The sequence below is a fragment of the Silene latifolia genome, chromosome 8 (assembly GCF_048544455.1).
Source record: "Silene latifolia isolate original U9 population chromosome 8, ASM4854445v1, whole genome shotgun sequence".
Classification (NCBI taxonomy): Eukaryota; Viridiplantae; Streptophyta; class Magnoliopsida; order Caryophyllales; family Caryophyllaceae; genus Silene; species Silene latifolia.
In genome coordinates this window covers 10,351,189-10,368,665 of record NC_133533.1, presented here as the reverse complement: position 1 = coordinate 10,368,665, position 17,477 = coordinate 10,351,189, and the positions used below count along the sequence as shown (strand labels likewise).

The 17,477-nt window shown below is 45.9% G+C and overlaps 1 protein-coding gene and 1 long non-coding RNA gene across 2 annotated transcripts in view; one reads left to right on the top strand and one right to left on the bottom strand.

Annotated features, from left to right (window-relative positions):
- The first annotated feature begins 12,895 nt into the window (after nucleotides 1-12,895).
- Nucleotides 12,896-17,477, top strand: part of LOC141594642 (1-aminocyclopropane-1-carboxylate oxidase 5) — a 6,914-nt gene continuing 2,332 nt past the window's right edge. The window contains 3 exon segments of the mRNA XM_074414646.1: nucleotides 12,896-13,069; nucleotides 13,218-13,269; nucleotides 17,238-17,390. Of these exon segments, the coding sequence (XP_074270747.1) occupies nucleotides 12,968-13,069; nucleotides 13,218-13,269; nucleotides 17,238-17,390 (307 nt within the window). The 5' untranslated portion in view covers nucleotides 12,896-12,967.
- On the bottom strand, nucleotides 16,302-17,310 carry LOC141596362 (uncharacterized). The gene is made up of 2 exons (XR_012522454.1): nucleotides 16,888-17,310; nucleotides 16,302-16,591 (listed from the first exon to the last, which is right to left on the bottom strand). It is a non-coding gene; the product is annotated as an uncharacterized LOC141596362 (long non-coding RNA).

Here is a 17,477-nt window from a genome sequence, read left to right as displayed (position 1 = left end):
AATTAGTTGACAAAATGGAAGTAACAAAAAATAGGATGAAATGTCAGGTCGATCAATCATTAAAAAAAAAAAAAAAAATTGAGTTGAAGTGGACTTTTGAAGATACTTGAGCCTTAAACCATGCTTACTATTGTAAATTAGTTAAACATGTTTACATTTAAAAGCTTAGCCTCATGTGTACAAAGTCAAATATGGGCATGAAAATTTATTAGTAATAAATTCATAATGTCTTGGTCAACGTCATGAGTGTTTGCAGTCGACTAAGATTTCGATTTCAAGAAAGTCGTTATAACTTAAGGACAATGATGACATGATTTACTATAAGCACATCATAAGCAATTAGTGACAAGGTTTTTTCACCTAATATTTAGGCCATTGAAATAAGTTAAAAAGTAAAAAAAAAAAATAGGGTGTCTCAACTCTTGATTTTCAAGCCTTAATTTATTTTGGATCAACATAATGGTCGACCGAAAATAAATTAAAGTACTAAACTGAACTGATCTAACCTGATCTGAACTAAACTAAACTAAACTTAATTGAAATGAACAAAATTGGACTTAATGGACCTGAACTGAACTTATAAGAACTGAGTAAGTCCGAAAAAAAAGGCCTTAGAAGACTTGGCAAAATTGGTCCGACCCGAATAGCCAGACCAATACTCGACCCGACACCCGAATTGAGGATCCGAGCTTGACTGGAACCTTATAAGACCTGACCCAAATGTTTATTGTTGAAAACTGACTGTTATCCCTAAATAACTTTATAATAATCGACACAAGAATGGCCCGAACCCAATCCGACCCGATATATGTCAACCCGAGAATAATGGACCCGGTCCGAACCCGAACCGGTTGAACCATTTATCAGGTCTAGCCTTAGGGAAAGATTCTTCTAATTCTTTAATTCTGTATTGATGGGGCATATTCTGCACCCGCTGACCGAGTCAACATCTTGACCAAGGTCAACGCTAAAAGACAAGCAAGTCAAACAGAAGGACAGCTAAGCCGACAGAAGCCTGCCGGCCTGTCACTTACTACTCGGTCTCGGCAACTAGCCGACCGAGAGGCATATCAGCATACTCATATCCGGCCCCCTCGGCATTGAACCAACCAGGCCTGCCGGCCTGCCACGGGTCCCTCGGCCGAGGGCAAGACAGACTTTCCACCTGCTAGCCACTTGGCCACTTGGCCACTACGTGACAAAAGGTGAAAGTCTATAAATACTCCTCAACCCTCATTGAGGAAAGGATCCGAAAATCTAACCAAAATACCTCATAATCTGGTAATATCTTCCTTATCTCTCTACAATATATACTTAGCCAAGTAACACGTAACTTATCCCTTTAAGTTCACTGACTTGAGCGTCGGAGTGAGTACGCTCGGCCAAAGCCGAGCCCTCAGTTTGTTCATCGTTTCAGGAGAGGCCAAGAGGAGGATTCAACAAAAGACGTCATTCTACAAGCCACGAGTGGTAACAAATAACTGCTTCGGAATTACACCCTGAACAATTGGCGCCGTCTGTGGGGAAGGCATACTAAAAGCTAATTAAATCCCTTACAAAAAAAAAAAAAAAAAAAAACACAAAAAAAAACCCACCCAACAAGCTAAGAAGATGTCGAAACAGCCAGAAGCAATTGTGACTGACGAAACCGAATTCTACCAAGATGATACCGTCCACAATTCTGGGGTTGTGCAGTCCCCCACCGACCGAGTAATCCAACCGGCGTACGGGATGCCAACAATACCAGATACACCGCTGCCCGCCGACCAAGTCACCATCATGGGACACGTGGTTGATGCAGCTAAACTAAAGCTACTCCTGGACCTATTGGGTAGCACGCCGACTCACACTGTCACAACGACAAGAGCGACGACACCCCCACCGGAAACCAGGGCCCAAAATGTGACTCCAAGAAACTTGAACGAAGCATTGGAGGAAGCTGACCATGTCAAGACGCCGGGGGAACCCAGAGTGCCAGTGGTAGACCTGAGTCCTTCCCGCACTCGCGGGAGGACAGCGTCGCCGCGGCACCAACGAGGCCTGCCCCAGGGGAGTGAAAGAAGTCCGACTCACAAGAGTCGGAGAAGAAGCCCGACTCACCAGAGTCGGAGAAGAAGCCCGACTCACCAGAGTCGGAGAAGAAGCCCTTTCCCGCCACGGGGAGGGGAGCCGGACTAAGGATGCGAGGAGCCGATCGCCGCGTGTCATTCGACACGTGGTCAGACAGCCCCTCAGTGCCTATGTCCTAGATGTCCCGGTGCCAACTAAGCTAAAGTTGCCGCCCCTGTCATACAAAGGAAAAAGTGACCCAACCGACCATGCCGAGGCTTTCGAGTCTTACATGTCGGTGTGGGAGCAACCTGATGAGGTTTGGTGCCGAGTCTTCCCAACGACCCTACATGGGATGGCACAAAGTTGGTACAAGGGGCTACCCAACGGGTCGATATACTGTTATGGCGACCTAAGGGACATATTTTTGGCCCAGTACTCTTGCAATAAGAGAAGGGCCGTCGGGACGTCGGACCTCCGGACTATCAAACAGAGGGAGGCGAGTCTCTCCGAAGTTATGTGAAGAGGTTCGACGCCAAGGTTCAGCAGATTCGTGAGTGAGCAATGAATCGGCGCCTTCGTGACCGACCGATGAAAGGCCTCCCCAGAGGGGACTTAAAAAATGAGCTCATCAAGTGCAGAGGCTTGAATCTAGACTCTTCCAGGAAGTTGGCCGACCAGGCCATAAAGGTGGAGGACTACCACAAAACCTGGGTAGGCCCCAGCGAGGCCGAGCACTCAGAAAGGAAGAGCCACCGGGAGGACAACCCGGATGAAGGACGCCGTGACAATAATAGGTCACGGTCTGACAAGTCCGCCAGGAAACAGAACTCGGTTAAGGCCGGGGGGAGTTCAGGGCCGTACTACCAAAAGCGGTACAATGATCACACCCCCTTGGTCGTATCTGCTGCCGAGGTCTTCGCCCTGAGCAAAAACGAGGGTCAGAAGTGGGAAAGGCCTCCCAAGGCGAGGGGGGACGGTGACACGAGCCGATCGTGAGTACCACGGCCACACCGGTCACTTAACTGACAACTGCCGGCATCTGAAGAATGCCATTGAAGAGCTGATCCGGAAGGGGAGCCTCGGCAAATATGTTGCCGGAGGCCAAAAGACTAATGCCGGCGACTCAAATAAGAAATCCGTCTTTGAACGGATAGGAGTAATCCATGTTGTCATCGGAGGCAACGAGAACGGTGGGTCCGCTCATGGGCACAAACGGCACCTGAACGAACTATATCAGGCCATCAACTTTGTGCCCAAAACAAAAGCCCCCGCTTCCAGCATCCCCGATATAACTATTGGGAAGAAGGACTACGAGGGAGTCATCGCCCCGCACAGCGACCCACTCGTAGTCCACTTGGACATAGCCAACCACCTGGTGAAGAGGTGCCTGATTGACACAGGCGCCTACACGAACATCATGTACAGAGAATGCTTTCTCAACCTCGGTCTGAAGGTTGAAGACTTGAGCCCCTGCACTAACCCGTTATACAGCTTTTCTGGGGCCGGCCTGGTACCCCTGGGGTCAATCAGGCTGCCGGTGAGGTTCGGCGAAGGGAGTGCGGCCAAGAATGTTATGTCTGAGTTTGTGGTCATTGACGGCTCGTCCGCCTACAACATTCTCATAGGCCGGGTCACTTTGAGTGAGGCCGACGCTGTGATGTCCATCCGGGCCCTGACATTGATGTATGTCTCGGACCGGGGGGAAGCGCATAAGCTCGTCTCAAAGAACGAGAAGGACGAAGTGGTCAATGTCCAAGTATCTGCCAGAGGGTGCAACATGCAATCCTTCAAAGTGGCAAAGAAATCAGAGAAGGGGAAGAGTCCATCCTTGCAACAGGAGGGCGAACGCATGGATACCACCGTCGGCATGGCCGAAGGAGCGGAGACCGAGGAGGTAGAGATTGACCCAGGCCGCACCGTAACTGTCGGTGTCAACCTGGAACCAAAATTCAGAGTCGACCTCCTGGACCTGCTGAGGAAGAATAAAGATGTCTTCGCCTACTCAGCGGCCGAGATGCCAGGCGTGAGCCGGGAGGTGATTGTTCACAAGCTGAACGTACTCTCCACCGCTCGCCCTGTCAAGCAGAAGATGAGGAACTCCTCAGCCGAGAAGGATGAGGCCATCAAGGCCGAGGTAGATAAATTACTAGCGGCGGGCTTTATCATGCCTTGTACTTATCCTGAGTGGTTAGCTAACGTTGTAATGGTGAGGAAATCATCGGGGGCATGGAGAATGTGTGTAGATTTTACCAATCTTAATAAAGCATGCCCCAAAGATTGTTATCCTTTGCCTCGAATAGATAGTATAATTGACGCCACGGCAGGCTACACTATGCTGAGCCTGCTGGACGCCTTCTCAGGGTATCATCAGGTATTCATGGCCGAAGAAGACATGCCTAAATGCGCATTCATCACCAGAGACGGAACATTCATGTATAAAATGATGTCGTTCGGGTTGAAGAACGCCGGCGCAACTTACACAAGACTGGTGGACAAAGTGTTCCAAAATCAGAAAGGACGAAACGTTGAGGCTTATGTTGACGATGCTATTGTAAAAAGCAAGTCTGACAGCGAGCACCTAGCCGATTTACACGAGACATTTTGTTCACTAAGGAAATACAAGATGAAGCTAAACCCAAAGAAGTGCAACTTCGGTGTCCGGGTCGGCAAGTTCCTCGGCGTACTTGTCAGTGCCAGGGGAATTGATGCAAATCCAGAAAAAGTCTAAGCAATACTGGACCTACCAGAGCCGAGGAACCGAAAAGAAGTAATGACGCTGACCGGGAGGATGGCAGCTCTTGCCCGTTTCATCTCTCGGCCAGCCGACAAGAGCACTCCATTCTTTACAGTGCTAAAAGGGAATAAAGACTTCAACCGGGAGCAACAGAGCACGGCTTTCAGTGCAACCGAAAGCTCACCTTCGACACTAAGCCGACCCCGTCCAGCCGATCTTTGGGGAGACGCTATATCTATATCTAGTGATTACCTCGGCCACGGTCGATCCGTGATCGTCGAAGAAGAGAACAAGCAAAGAAGACCAATTTACTTTGTCAGCCATACATTGTTGTCCGCCGAAAGAAATTACCCGCTGATTGAGAAAGCAGCCTTTGCTGTCGTCGTTGCCGCAAGGAAACTGAAACCTTACTTCGACGCACATCCCGTGACGGTCTTAACCGACCAGCCGTTGAAGAAGGCATTAGAAAAATTCGAACAATCTGGTAGGCTTATCAAATGGGCGGTAGAGCTATCCGACTTCGGCATTCAATACAAGCCGCGACCCTCGATAAAGGGACAGGCACTTGCAGACTTCCTGGCCGAGTGCACATATCAAGAAGAACCAAACCCCGGAGTATGGGAAGTATTCACCGACGGGTCCTCCACGACGAACAGCGCAGGCGCCGGCATCCTTATCATCAGCCCAAACGGGGACGAGTTTGAGTACGTCTTGAAATTTACCTTCTCGGCCTCAAACAACGAATCCGAATACGAGGCGGTGATAACTGGAGTCGAGCTAGCTAGAGCCGCCGGAGCAGAACACATTGTGTTGAAGACAGACTCACTATTGGTTACTAACCAAATCAGAGGAGAGTATGAGGCTCGGGACGACGGGATGGTAAGATACCTGGAAAGGGTAAAAGCCGACACAGCAAAGTTGAAATCTTTCCAAATCCAATGCGTTCCCAGATCTGAGAACAACCGAGCCGACGCTCTTTCAAAACTTGCCAGTTCAACCATCAAGAATGTCAGCCGAACCGTGCTAGTGGACATCAGGAATACTAAGAGCATCACTGACACACTTTGCATGGTAGGCGACATAGAGGCCGAGACGACATGGATGACTCCGATAATGAAGTATAAACTGACAAATGAGTTACCGGCGGATCGCAATCTCTCGCAGAAGATAAAGAGGATCGCGGCAAGGTACTTGGTGTTTGAAGGAGAATTATACAGGAGGTCCGTGATAAGGCCACTCTTGAAATGTGTCGGCCCAGCCGACGCGGAGCTAATACTGACAGAAATTCACGAAGGCATCTGTGGTCATCACATGGGGGCAAGAACACTAGCCCACAAAGCTCTCCGAGCCGGCTACTTCTGGCCCACCATGCTTGAGGATTCCAGAGCCAAAACCAAAAAGTGCAACAACTGTCAAATGCATGCTCCGGTGATACATGCACCTTCCCGAGACCTGCAACCGGTACTTAATCCCCTTCCTTTTGCACAATGGGGGATGGATCTACTAGGGCCATTTCCAACGGCATCCGGAGGAAGAAAGTACTTGATTGTCGCCATTGACTACTTCACCAAATGGATTGAAGTCAGCGGTACTGCGCGAAGGCGGCGGCCGTAAGAAAGGTAATCTGGGAAAATGTCATAACTCGTTTTGGGTTACCCCAAGTCATGGTGTTTGACCACGACCGAGAATTTTGGAGTGACCTGATAATGAACTGGTTAGAAGAGCTGGGCATCAAGTTTGCATACTCCTCCGTCTGCCACCCTCAGAGCAACGGACAAAGGAGGCGACCAATAAAAAAACGATCCTCAACGGTTTGAAGAAGAAAGTTGAAGACCTAAAGGGAAGATGGGCCGATGAACTACCCGGCGTCCTGTGGTCCCTTCGGACCACGGAGAAAGAAGCAACGGGGTACAATCCATTCCACTTAGTCTACGAGTCTGAAGCAGTCCTACCAATTGAAGCAACGGTGCCGACATTCAGAACGGCCACCTTTGACCCGGTTGAAAATGAGGAAGGTCTGAGAATCTCCCTAGACCTGGTCGAAGAAAGCCGAGATACAGCACGCCTCAACTTGGCAGTATACCAAAACCGGATGAGAAGAGCCTACAACCAAAGAGTCCACAAAAGGGACTTAAAAGTAGGGGATCTAGTCCTAAGAAATTCCGCCGCCACCAACAAAGGAAATATTCATGGTAAATTGACGGCCAACTGGGAGGGTCCCTACAAAGTGGTTGAAGAGATGAGGCCGGGTACATACCGGCTGACAGACATGGAGGGTGTGCCTTTGATGAGCCATTGGAACACCGACGACCTAAGGAAATACTTTGTGTAGCGGCGGAGGTGTCCAAAACTATTGTTGGCACCCCAACGCGTGTTTATATCTAATAAAGAACCTTCCAATTTTTCCATCAAAGTGTTTATCCCCTCCGTAGTCATATCGAGGTAGACGCCACGGCCCAAGCCGGGCAGTCACCCCAAGAAGTAGACGTCACGGCAGTCACTACCTGCGCAGTTGATACTCGCGAAAGCGACCAACATGCCTTAGGAACGTATAAGTACAGTTGAGACGCAATTCTAGCCGCCTCGGCCAACCGAAGGCCTGGCAGAGGAAGCGATCAATATGTCTACAGATACGAACGCTGTCGAGCCGTAACCTCTAGCCGCCTCGGCCAACCGAAGGCCTGGCAGGGGACACAACGGTCGATACGCTAACATGTTCACAGCGGCGGTTGGGAAGCGCAAATCGGACGCCTCGGCTTGACCGAGAGTGAAAAAGGAAGCGACCAACATGCCAACATGTTCAGAAAACGTTAAACACAGTTGAGATACGCATTCTAACTGCCTCGGTAAGGCCGAAGGTAAAAACGAAAAAGCGCTCAATTAATAACGTAAAAAGACAAGTGAAGGATTGTGATCAAAGCCCCGGCCAAGCCGAGGGCCAATAAACAAAATTTGTTAAAAATGATTACAAGCAAGGAGAATACAGACGACGGCCGTCCCCATAGGGATAAGCCAAAACACAACCTACCAAAGTTTTACAAAAAACAAGGAAAAGGAGAACAAAAGGTTACATACATATAATTTGAAGCGCCAAAAGATGGCAGGGAGGATAGGCTTAATAATTGGCCCCCGAACAGCTGAAACTATCCGAGATGCCGGGGGAACCTGGTGACGACCGCCCGTCTCCCTATGCTCTGTTCTTTGCTGCCCGCCGGCGACATCGCAAAGATCATTTTTGGTGGGTGACCCGAGAGGTGACTTGGCGGCTTCGGTTTGTTGCCGCTTTAGCCTCTCAGCCTCCTCTTTGGCCTCCTTCACCTTTGCATCGTAGGCCGCATTGGCCTCAGCTATCTGAGCAGCCTTCGCCGCCTCCGCCTTCTCCGCAGCCGCTTTCTCCGCAGCATCGGCCATCTCATCCAGAAGCTGGTCAAATTCTTGCCACGGGAAGGAGCCTTCAGGAACGAGCTTCTTGATTGCTTCCCTGGTCGCTTCCTCGGCCTGGTCCCGAAATTGGGCGCACATGTTAGGGATGACCTCAGTTTGGAGCATCTCAATGTCTTTCTCCCTTTGGGCAAGGATAGCCCTTGTGCCCCTATGTGCCTCCGACTGGGCCAAATACAGATCCTTCCATTCTTCCCTCTTGGCAACAACGGCGTCGTAACCGCCCTTATACCTGTCCCGCTCCTCCAGCAACTTGGCGGCGGCGGCATCAGCAACCTCAACTTTGGCCCTCTCGGCCAAGAGCAGTTTCTCAGCTTCCTCCTCACGCTTTCGTGCAGCAAGGAGGTCCAGCTTAGCCTTCCCGGCTTCCCCCTTTGCAGCAGAAAGATCAAGCTTAAGCCGTTCGATCAGTGGCCCAGCTTGAGCCATGACCTTTTCTTGCTCCAAAATATGGGAGCCGGCCAATTGAGTCCACTTCGCCAGCCTCTTGTATATTCTCGTGCCCTCTGCCACAAGCTCGGTGGGGGGAACCTTCCGAAGTAAGGAGTCAGCGGTGACATTTCTATCACCCGCCTTCTCAGGCCGCTTCTCTAATTGCCGCTCAGTGAGAACGGCGACTGCCGACGGCGGATCTACAAAAAATTCACACAGAGCATCCATGTCAACATTCATTGACACGTCAGAGAGTCTGTCATCGGGAATGCCTAATGAACCAGCTAAGTCTGAACCACAAGTTAGATCCGTACCAGTCTGGATCTTCTTAAATGGAGGGCCGGCCGAGTCATCCTTTTCCCCGGCAACGGTGGAAGCAGGCAGTGGCTCTTTTCTCTTCTTGGGAGGAGGAGGGCCCTTCGCAACAGTTACCTCCTCATCGGTAATATCGACGACCTCCACCGGCTCTGTCTGGACCGCCGGGATCGAAGAGGGAGCTGGGATTGACGCCGTGGCTGACCTAGACGCTGCCTTTGGTTTTCTTTTCGGCACGCATCCAGTTACCCGCGCCTGAGCCACCGCCGGATCCAATGCCTTCAGTTGCTGGTCCATAAGTTCGTTGGGAGCCAGTCTACGATCACGGGAGTCAGCCTTAGGACGCCGCTGAACGACCTTCCCGTCCTTATCAAGCCCCAACCTCTTCAAGACCCCCTCGGACAAATCCTGGCAAACCGGTCCAAAGAAACCAGACAAGAGTTAAATAAGAGAAGTAAAACAAAGCTCTAAAAACAGGAGCATAACGGGAAAGATGGGCCTCACACCGACCCTACTCACCTGGTTGAGGGCCGGATGAGGCCGACGCGGCAAAGCAAACTCATCCCGAAGAATAATCTGAGTCGGGGGCACCCATCCCTTCTCAGCATCGAACAGCTGCATCGCCCGCTCCTCATCCGCGTTAAGATAGACCTTCAAAGCGTCCATCTTAAGCTTACCCCGGGAGATATATTTCTCATATTCTCCCCGGTTCTCGCACCGCAAGTTAACAAGGCTCTGGAAAGACCGAGGCAATGGGTAGTCCTCCGACACTTGGATGTACACCCACCGCCGCTTCCAGTCCTTACAAGAAGTAATCTTGGACACGGAAACGTAGCCCGCTCCGTCCGCACGCCGTACCACCCCACTTTACCGGGATCGATTGGCCAAGATGATGAAGCCGGCGGAATAAGTTAACTGTTGGGACCTCCCCCTTAAAGAGACAGAGCCACACGAAGCCAACTATCGTCCTAATGGCCAACGGATGCAGTTGAGCCACAGCGACGTTCATAGCTTTGACGATGGTCGTGACGTATTCATTCAAAGGAAACCGAGCCCATACTCCAGTGCACGATATATACGCCGATATGGCCCGGGGAGGGCAACAGATCGCTCGACCCTCCTCGGGGATAACAATTTTGTACCCCTCACCGAAGGAGAAATGACCCTCGAAAAGAGTTTCACCGAACAACCGACGAATTTATCGGTCCGTGCACGATCAATACCAGGTTGTACAGCCCTCGCCGTGATCCAGAGATGCGGCCTCTCCCATCGAAGGAGTCCTTTCCTCACCGTCATCATCAAAGTCATCATCGCCTTCATCATCCTCCCAATCCTCCAAAACTTTCGGATCAACCTCCGAGAAGGAGACCCGGGCCCCCGGATCTTATCGGGACGACGCGCGCCGCCTCCTCTTCATCAAGACGCAACGGGGAACCCCCCGGCGCAGGGTTACTAGGTCTGGCATCAGCAGAAGACATAACAGCAAATACTTAACAAGAAAGAGTTGAAAAATTTGTTTGTTTACCTTGAAGGAAAAGTGCTACGCCGAAGTAACAACTCTGAAGATTCGAAGAGAAAGAAACCTTTGAAAATCTGAGAAAGAAGAAATTTTTTTGAAGTGATGAACTTTGTGCGGAAATTTAAGGGGCATACTGCTCTATTTATAGAGCAAAGCCCACGAAGCCAATCAACGCTGAGACACGTGTCAGACATGCAGCCACGGAAGGTCAATCGACACAACAGTTGAATGTCAATCAATGCAACAGTTACCAATCGTCTTCAACACGCCCCTTGGTATCCACTTGCACAAATGCCGCCACCGATCAACCAAGCTTGACAAAGACCGGCTGGGGCAATCGAAGCAAACGACACTCCCAACCTTGGTCTCGGCCAGCACCTGTTTTCTTTTTCACATTGGATGTCCATTACACAACCATGTGGAGGGGGGATACGATACGGCACGGCCTGAATATGATCAAGCCGAGTAAGAAGCTCGTCGATGAAGGAATTCAACATGCGCAGAATACGCTCAACACTCATCGAAGGTCCATACCACGGCATAGACTACGCTGGGGGCAAATTGATGGGGCATATTCTGCACCCGCTGACCGAGTCAACATCTTGACCAAGGTCAACGCTAAAAGACAAGCAAGTCAAACAGTATGATAACTAAGCCGCGTAAGCTCGCCGGCACTGTCACTTACTACTCGGTCTCAAGAACTAGCCAACCGAGAGGCATATCAAAGATACTCATATCCGCCCCTCGGCATGGAACCAACCAGGCCTCCGCCGCCACGGTCCCTCGGCCGAGGGCAAGACAGTCTTTCCACCTGCTAGCCACTTGGCCACTTGGCCACTACGTGACAAAAGGTGAAAGTCTATAAATACTCCTCAACCCTCATTGAGGAAAGGATCCGAAAATCTAACCAAAATACCTCATAACTGCACAATATCTTCCTTATCTCTCTACAATATATACTTAGCCAAGTAACACGTAACTTATCCCTTTAAGTTCACCGACTTGAGCGTCGGAGTGAGTACGCTCGGCCAAAGCCGAGCCCTCAGTTTGTTCATCGTTTCAGGAGAGGCCAAGGGGAGGATTCAACCAAAGACGTCATTCTACAAGCCACGAGTGGTAACAAATAACTGCTTCGGAATTACACCCGGAACATGTATTTAGGCAGAGACCAGGCAAAAGTGACCCGTCCCAAATAACTCAAACTGACCCGCACCTGAATCGAGGAGGTGAATTTGACCCGAAACCCAAATTGACCCGAACTTATTCAACACGGCCCGTATGTTTATTATCGAAAACTTATCGTTATCCCTAAATAACTTGAAAACATCCAATTCAACTCGAAAATGACGATAGGTTGACCAATACTCGAAAATAACCAGACCAATACTCGAAAATGACGATAAGAGCCTAAGAAAATTGCAAATTCTTATTTGTGGGCTCTTTTTCGTCACAAATTGTGACGGATCAAAATATGTCCATTTTAATGAGAAAAATGTGACCATTATTCGATAGATAACATTTTATAAGTGGTTATTTTTTATCTTAAAGTTGTCACATTTAGGGTCGTCATCATTTGTGACCGTAAAGAAAAACAACTGAAAGAAAATATACCAACTACAACCCAATCTATATCATCTTAACCACTTTTGTTTGAAAATAGTTCAAGATGATAATCACCAAGATCTCACTTCCTAATTGGGTACAACCTCACTTAATCAAGCCATCATTTTCAAATAATCACACCTTTAAAGCTACACCTTACCTAATGAAAGTTCCTATCTTCTTCTCGTCCCTTTTCATTTGGTTTATTCCAACCATAATTTTGACCAAATAATACTTGTTTGGTAAAGAAAGCACTTAATTAAAATAATTAGTCTCTCTTAAAATGAGTATATTCGTCTTTAATTATATCAAGTCAAATAACACTCCACTTGTATATGACAGAAACTTTTTGCTGATCACTCAACATTTTACTTTTATCTCATCTATCTAACTTGACTCGTTTTAAATTTAATACGAATATATCGTCTCAAACAAAAACTTGTATAATTAAAAATATTTATCATTGCAAATCTCGCGTTGAAACAGAGTAATTAGTACTAGTACTAGTACTCGGATGCTTGTATTATAGTTAAGCAAGTAAACGTATACTTGCAACATTGACATTAATTTGCTTTATGTAATTAATGTCTAATAATTAGCTTAATTAATAATTAATGAATTAAAAAGGTGTCACCGCCCCTACTACCTTACACTTTAGCTAATCAAACCTACTAATTTAAGCAAAAACATTCAGTTAGTTATTACAAGTCAATTAATTAATTATTAATTAATCCCATTTCAAAGGAAGAAAATTTCCATTATAAATAACACCTTACAACATAACTCTTACAAACACAACACAAAATACACCTTACTTTCTAACTCTTCTCATTTTTTTCATAACAACAACAATTCTCTACTCAATTCATCCAATGGGTGTTCCGGTTATCGACTTTTCTAAGCTTAACGGCGAAGAGAGGGCCGCTACCATGGCTCAGCTCCACAATGGTTGTGAAGAATGGGGATTTTTTCAGGTATTTTCTACGTTCATTCATGTCATGTTACATATTCACAGTATAAGAATTGCATACAGTTTAATGAGTCATTTTATTTTATTAAATCGTATAGTGATACTAACTTGAATATATGAGTATATGACAATGTTTACTTATTTTTCCTCAGTTGGTGAACCATGGGATACCAGATGAGCTATTGGAGAGAGTCAAGAGAGTCAGTTCCTGAGAAAAACCAGTACATATATGAAGAAGAAGATGATTTTTCTTATTCAATTAATCAACGTAATACATCCTACTTATATAGAAGATGCAGTTAGCAAGATATTTGACTATCCTTATTTTCCTCCTACAAGTACGTCAACTAAATATACAATTTACATATATGTAACAATATGATATCACAGAATAATCTCCAAATATTTTGCATATCTCCATATTCTGTTTTCTTAATTTAACACTCCCCCTCAAGTTGGAGCACTCGGTAAGCCGAGTCCCAACTTGTACTGCAAGTGATCGAAACTTTCTCCCCCTAGCGCCTTTGTGAATAAGTCCGCTATTTGCTCTTTACTACGCACGTGAGACGTCTCTATTGTATTCGAAATTAAATGTTGTCTCACAAAGTGACAATCCATCTCGATATGTTTTGTTCGATCGTGAAACACCGGATTTTTTGCAATATGAAGTGCCGCCTCATTATCACAATATAATTTCATTGGCTGTGTATGGAAGACACCCAACGAAGCCAAGAATGATTTTATCCATAACAGTTCGCTAGTTACTCCCGCCATTGCTCGGTATTCCGCCTCTGCCGTTGACATGGCCACCCTTGCTTGTTTCTTTGCCCTCCAAGATATTGGTGACCCTCCAATTGATACAAAATAACCACTCAACGACCTCCTTGTGATCGGACAAGCTCCATGATCCGAGTCACAATATCCCTTTACTTGATAATCCGCTTCTTTCTTGAAAATAATTCCTTTGCTCGGATTTCTTTTCAAATATCGCACCACTCGTAATGCCGCTTCCCAATGTTCCTTCCTTGGTTCATTTACAAATTGCGATAAAACATGAACCGCATACACAAGGTCCGGTCTTGTAATTGTTAAGTACACCAATTTTCCGACCAGTCTCCGATACTTCATAATATCTTTCAGTACGTATCCCTTTGCTAAAGACAAGTTATGTCTCTGTTGTATTGGTGTATACGCAGTTTTTGCCCCTGCCATACCACTTTCTTCTATTATACTAATGGCATATTTTCTTTGATTCAAAAATAATCCATTAGCTCCCTGATCAACTTCTATGCCCAAGAAGAACTTGAGTTTCCCCAAGTCCTTAATGCCGAATTGTGCATCCAAAAAAGACTTAAAATTATCGCATGCTCTCTTATCGTTACCGACCACGATCATGTCGTCCACATAAACAAGCACCCCAATGAAAACTCCATCCTTATTACGTGTGAAGAGAGAGTAGTCCGCCAATGACTGCACGAACCCGTAATTTTTCATGGCAATTGTTAACTTAGCGAACCAATTACGTGAGGCTTGTTTCAACCCATAAATCGATTTCATCAACTTGCATACTTTGTTCCCGCTTTTTCTTTCAAAACCTTGCGGAATCTTCATGTAAACTTCTTCTTCCAGTTCTCCGTGTAAAAAAGCATTATTTACATCCAATTGTTCAATGATCCATCCTTTCATTACATAATCGCTAACATACATCTCACACTCGTCATTTTTGCCACCGGCGCATATGTCTCATGGAAATCTATTCCTTCTATTTGAGTGAACCCTTGTGCCACAAGTCTCGCTTTATACCGCTCAATCTCTCCATTTGCGCGGTACTTGATTTTGTAAACCCATTTGCACCCTATGGGTTTCTTACCCTCAGGCAAGTTCACTATTTTCCAAGTACCATTTCCCTCCAAGGCATCTATCTCTTTTCTCATCGCCTCTCGCCATTCCGAGCTTTTGGCCGCCTCATAATAATGAGTAGGCTCTTTGTGCTTATCAATTTGTGCTAAAAAAGCTTTATGTGATTTAGAGAAACAATTAGTAGTAACATAATTGACTAACGGATATCGCGTACCTGACGACGAGGATTTGCTTTGTTCGGGATGAGCATGTAACTTTGGGTGTATTATTCGCGTTGACTTGCAATAATAATCTTTCTTCCAAGCGGGTTCTCGCTTTTCTCTTGCACCTCTACCCATTCTTTCTTCCATCTCACTGTCATTCACGTTTGTCACGGATTGATCTATTTCTTTATTGTTTATATTGTTGTCAAGGCTTTCATTATTTCCTGTGCTAGCATTTGGAATTCCACTAATGCCACCAATACCCTCAAAAGTATCAGCTCCATGTATGCCACCAATACCCTCAAAAGTATCAGCTTCATGTGTTCCTGCCGTGGCAGGGTCCTCTGCCACTATGTTGTCTGCAATTCTCCCCCTCACAACAGGGGTTCCTTCTAGCTCAAAGTCATCTGTGTACAAGGTAGTATCTTGATGATTTTGCAGCACGGATGCTTCTCCCCCTTGTTGTGTAGTTTCGCCATTTTTAGACAGCAAATAAGGGAACACATGTTCATAAAAAATAATATCTCGTGACACAAAAACCCGTCTCTCCTTTAAATCATACACCTTCCATCCCTTCTTACTATGTGGGTACCCGAGAAAATACAACGTTTCCCCGTTCTCCAAATTTATCCCGGGTTTGTCTTTATTAGAACGTAACACAAGCACCCAAAAATTTTAACATGATCGTAATTTGGTTTCTTGTGATACAATAATTCATACGGGGTCTTCCCATCTAATAATGGTGTAGGTGTACGATTTATAAGGTAAGCAGCAGTAAGTATGCATTCGCCCCAAAAACATAAAGGCAACCCCCCTTCAAAACGTAAGGCCCGAGCTTTTTCAAGTATATGACGGTGTTTTCTTTCTACCCTACCATTTTGTTGGGGTGTGTCTGTATTGCTAGTTTGAAATAATATCCCATTTTCCTCATAATAGCGCTTCATAGACCCGGCTAATAATTCCGTCCCATTGTCACTTTGGATTATTTTAACACAAGTCTCAAATTGGGTTTTTACCATTTGATGAAAAATTTTCATATAATCTCCAGCTTCACTTTTATCTTTCATCAAATAAACCCAAACGGCCCTGCTATGGTCATCGACTATGGTTAAAAAATAATGTGCTCGGGTTAAACTAGCAATTCGATATTTCCCCCATATGTCACAAAGAATAAGACCAAATAAAGCATCACATCGATTATTATTGGAATGAAAAGCACTGCGAGTTTGTTTCGCCCTACAACATGAATCACAAACAATATCGGAATCCCAACTTAAATTACGTCCAACTAAAGAAGAAAAGCGTGATAAAATACTCTTAGAAGGATGCCCAAGCCGCTTATGCCATAAACTCCCTTCCTTGCTTACGGCTATTCGTCCTGCTTTCTCTGATTTTTCCGGCTTGTAATAATACACCCCTTGCCTATGCTCACCCCGTCCAATCATCATCCTCGTAGTCCGGTCCTGCATTTCACAATGGTCATTGTAAAAAGTTACTACGCAATTATTTTCACTAATTAGTTGTTGAACAGAAATGAGATCGCAAGCAAGTGTTGGCACATATAAGACGTCTTTTAAGACAAAGTCCTTGCCCAATTCGACTTCTCCATGGATGTCAGCCTTCATTATCTTACCATCAGGCAAACTGACAGTAGATTGGTCCTCATACCTGATGTTTTTTAACAAATTTTTCTTTCCAGTCATGTGATGTGAACACCCACTGTCAATCAACCATTCGACATCTAATGTAACCTTCATACCTTGTAATTTTTCATTACCGTCAGGACTGCCGTTCAATAAGGTTCGCAATTTTGCTATCTCCTCATTTGTGAACTGCTGGTTTGAACTCTCTGCATTCTTTGCATCTAATCCGTTTTTCACGGCTGCAGCCCACATATTATAATTATTACCATCAAAAGTAATTTGCGTCAGATTCAAATTTGGACTTTCGGAAGGATGTAAATACAGTGGCGATGTTATAGGAATAGTCTTTGGACTTTCCTTCGACACTATTAATGCCCCTTCACCAGACATGGTGAAATCACTATTTCTCTGTATCTTCGTTGTGTTGTTTTGATTTTTGTTATTTTTTTTTTTTTTTTTTTTGAAGAATTGTCTCTGGCTCACGATACCATGAGAAAAACCAGTACATATATGAAGAAGAAGATGATTTTTCTTATTCAATTAATCAACGTAATACATCCTACTTATATAGAAGATGCAGTTAGCAAGATATTTGACTATCCTTATTTTCCTCCTACAAGTACGTCAACTAAATATACAATTTACATATATGTAACAATATGATATCACAGAATAATCTCCAAATATTTTGCATATCTCCATATTC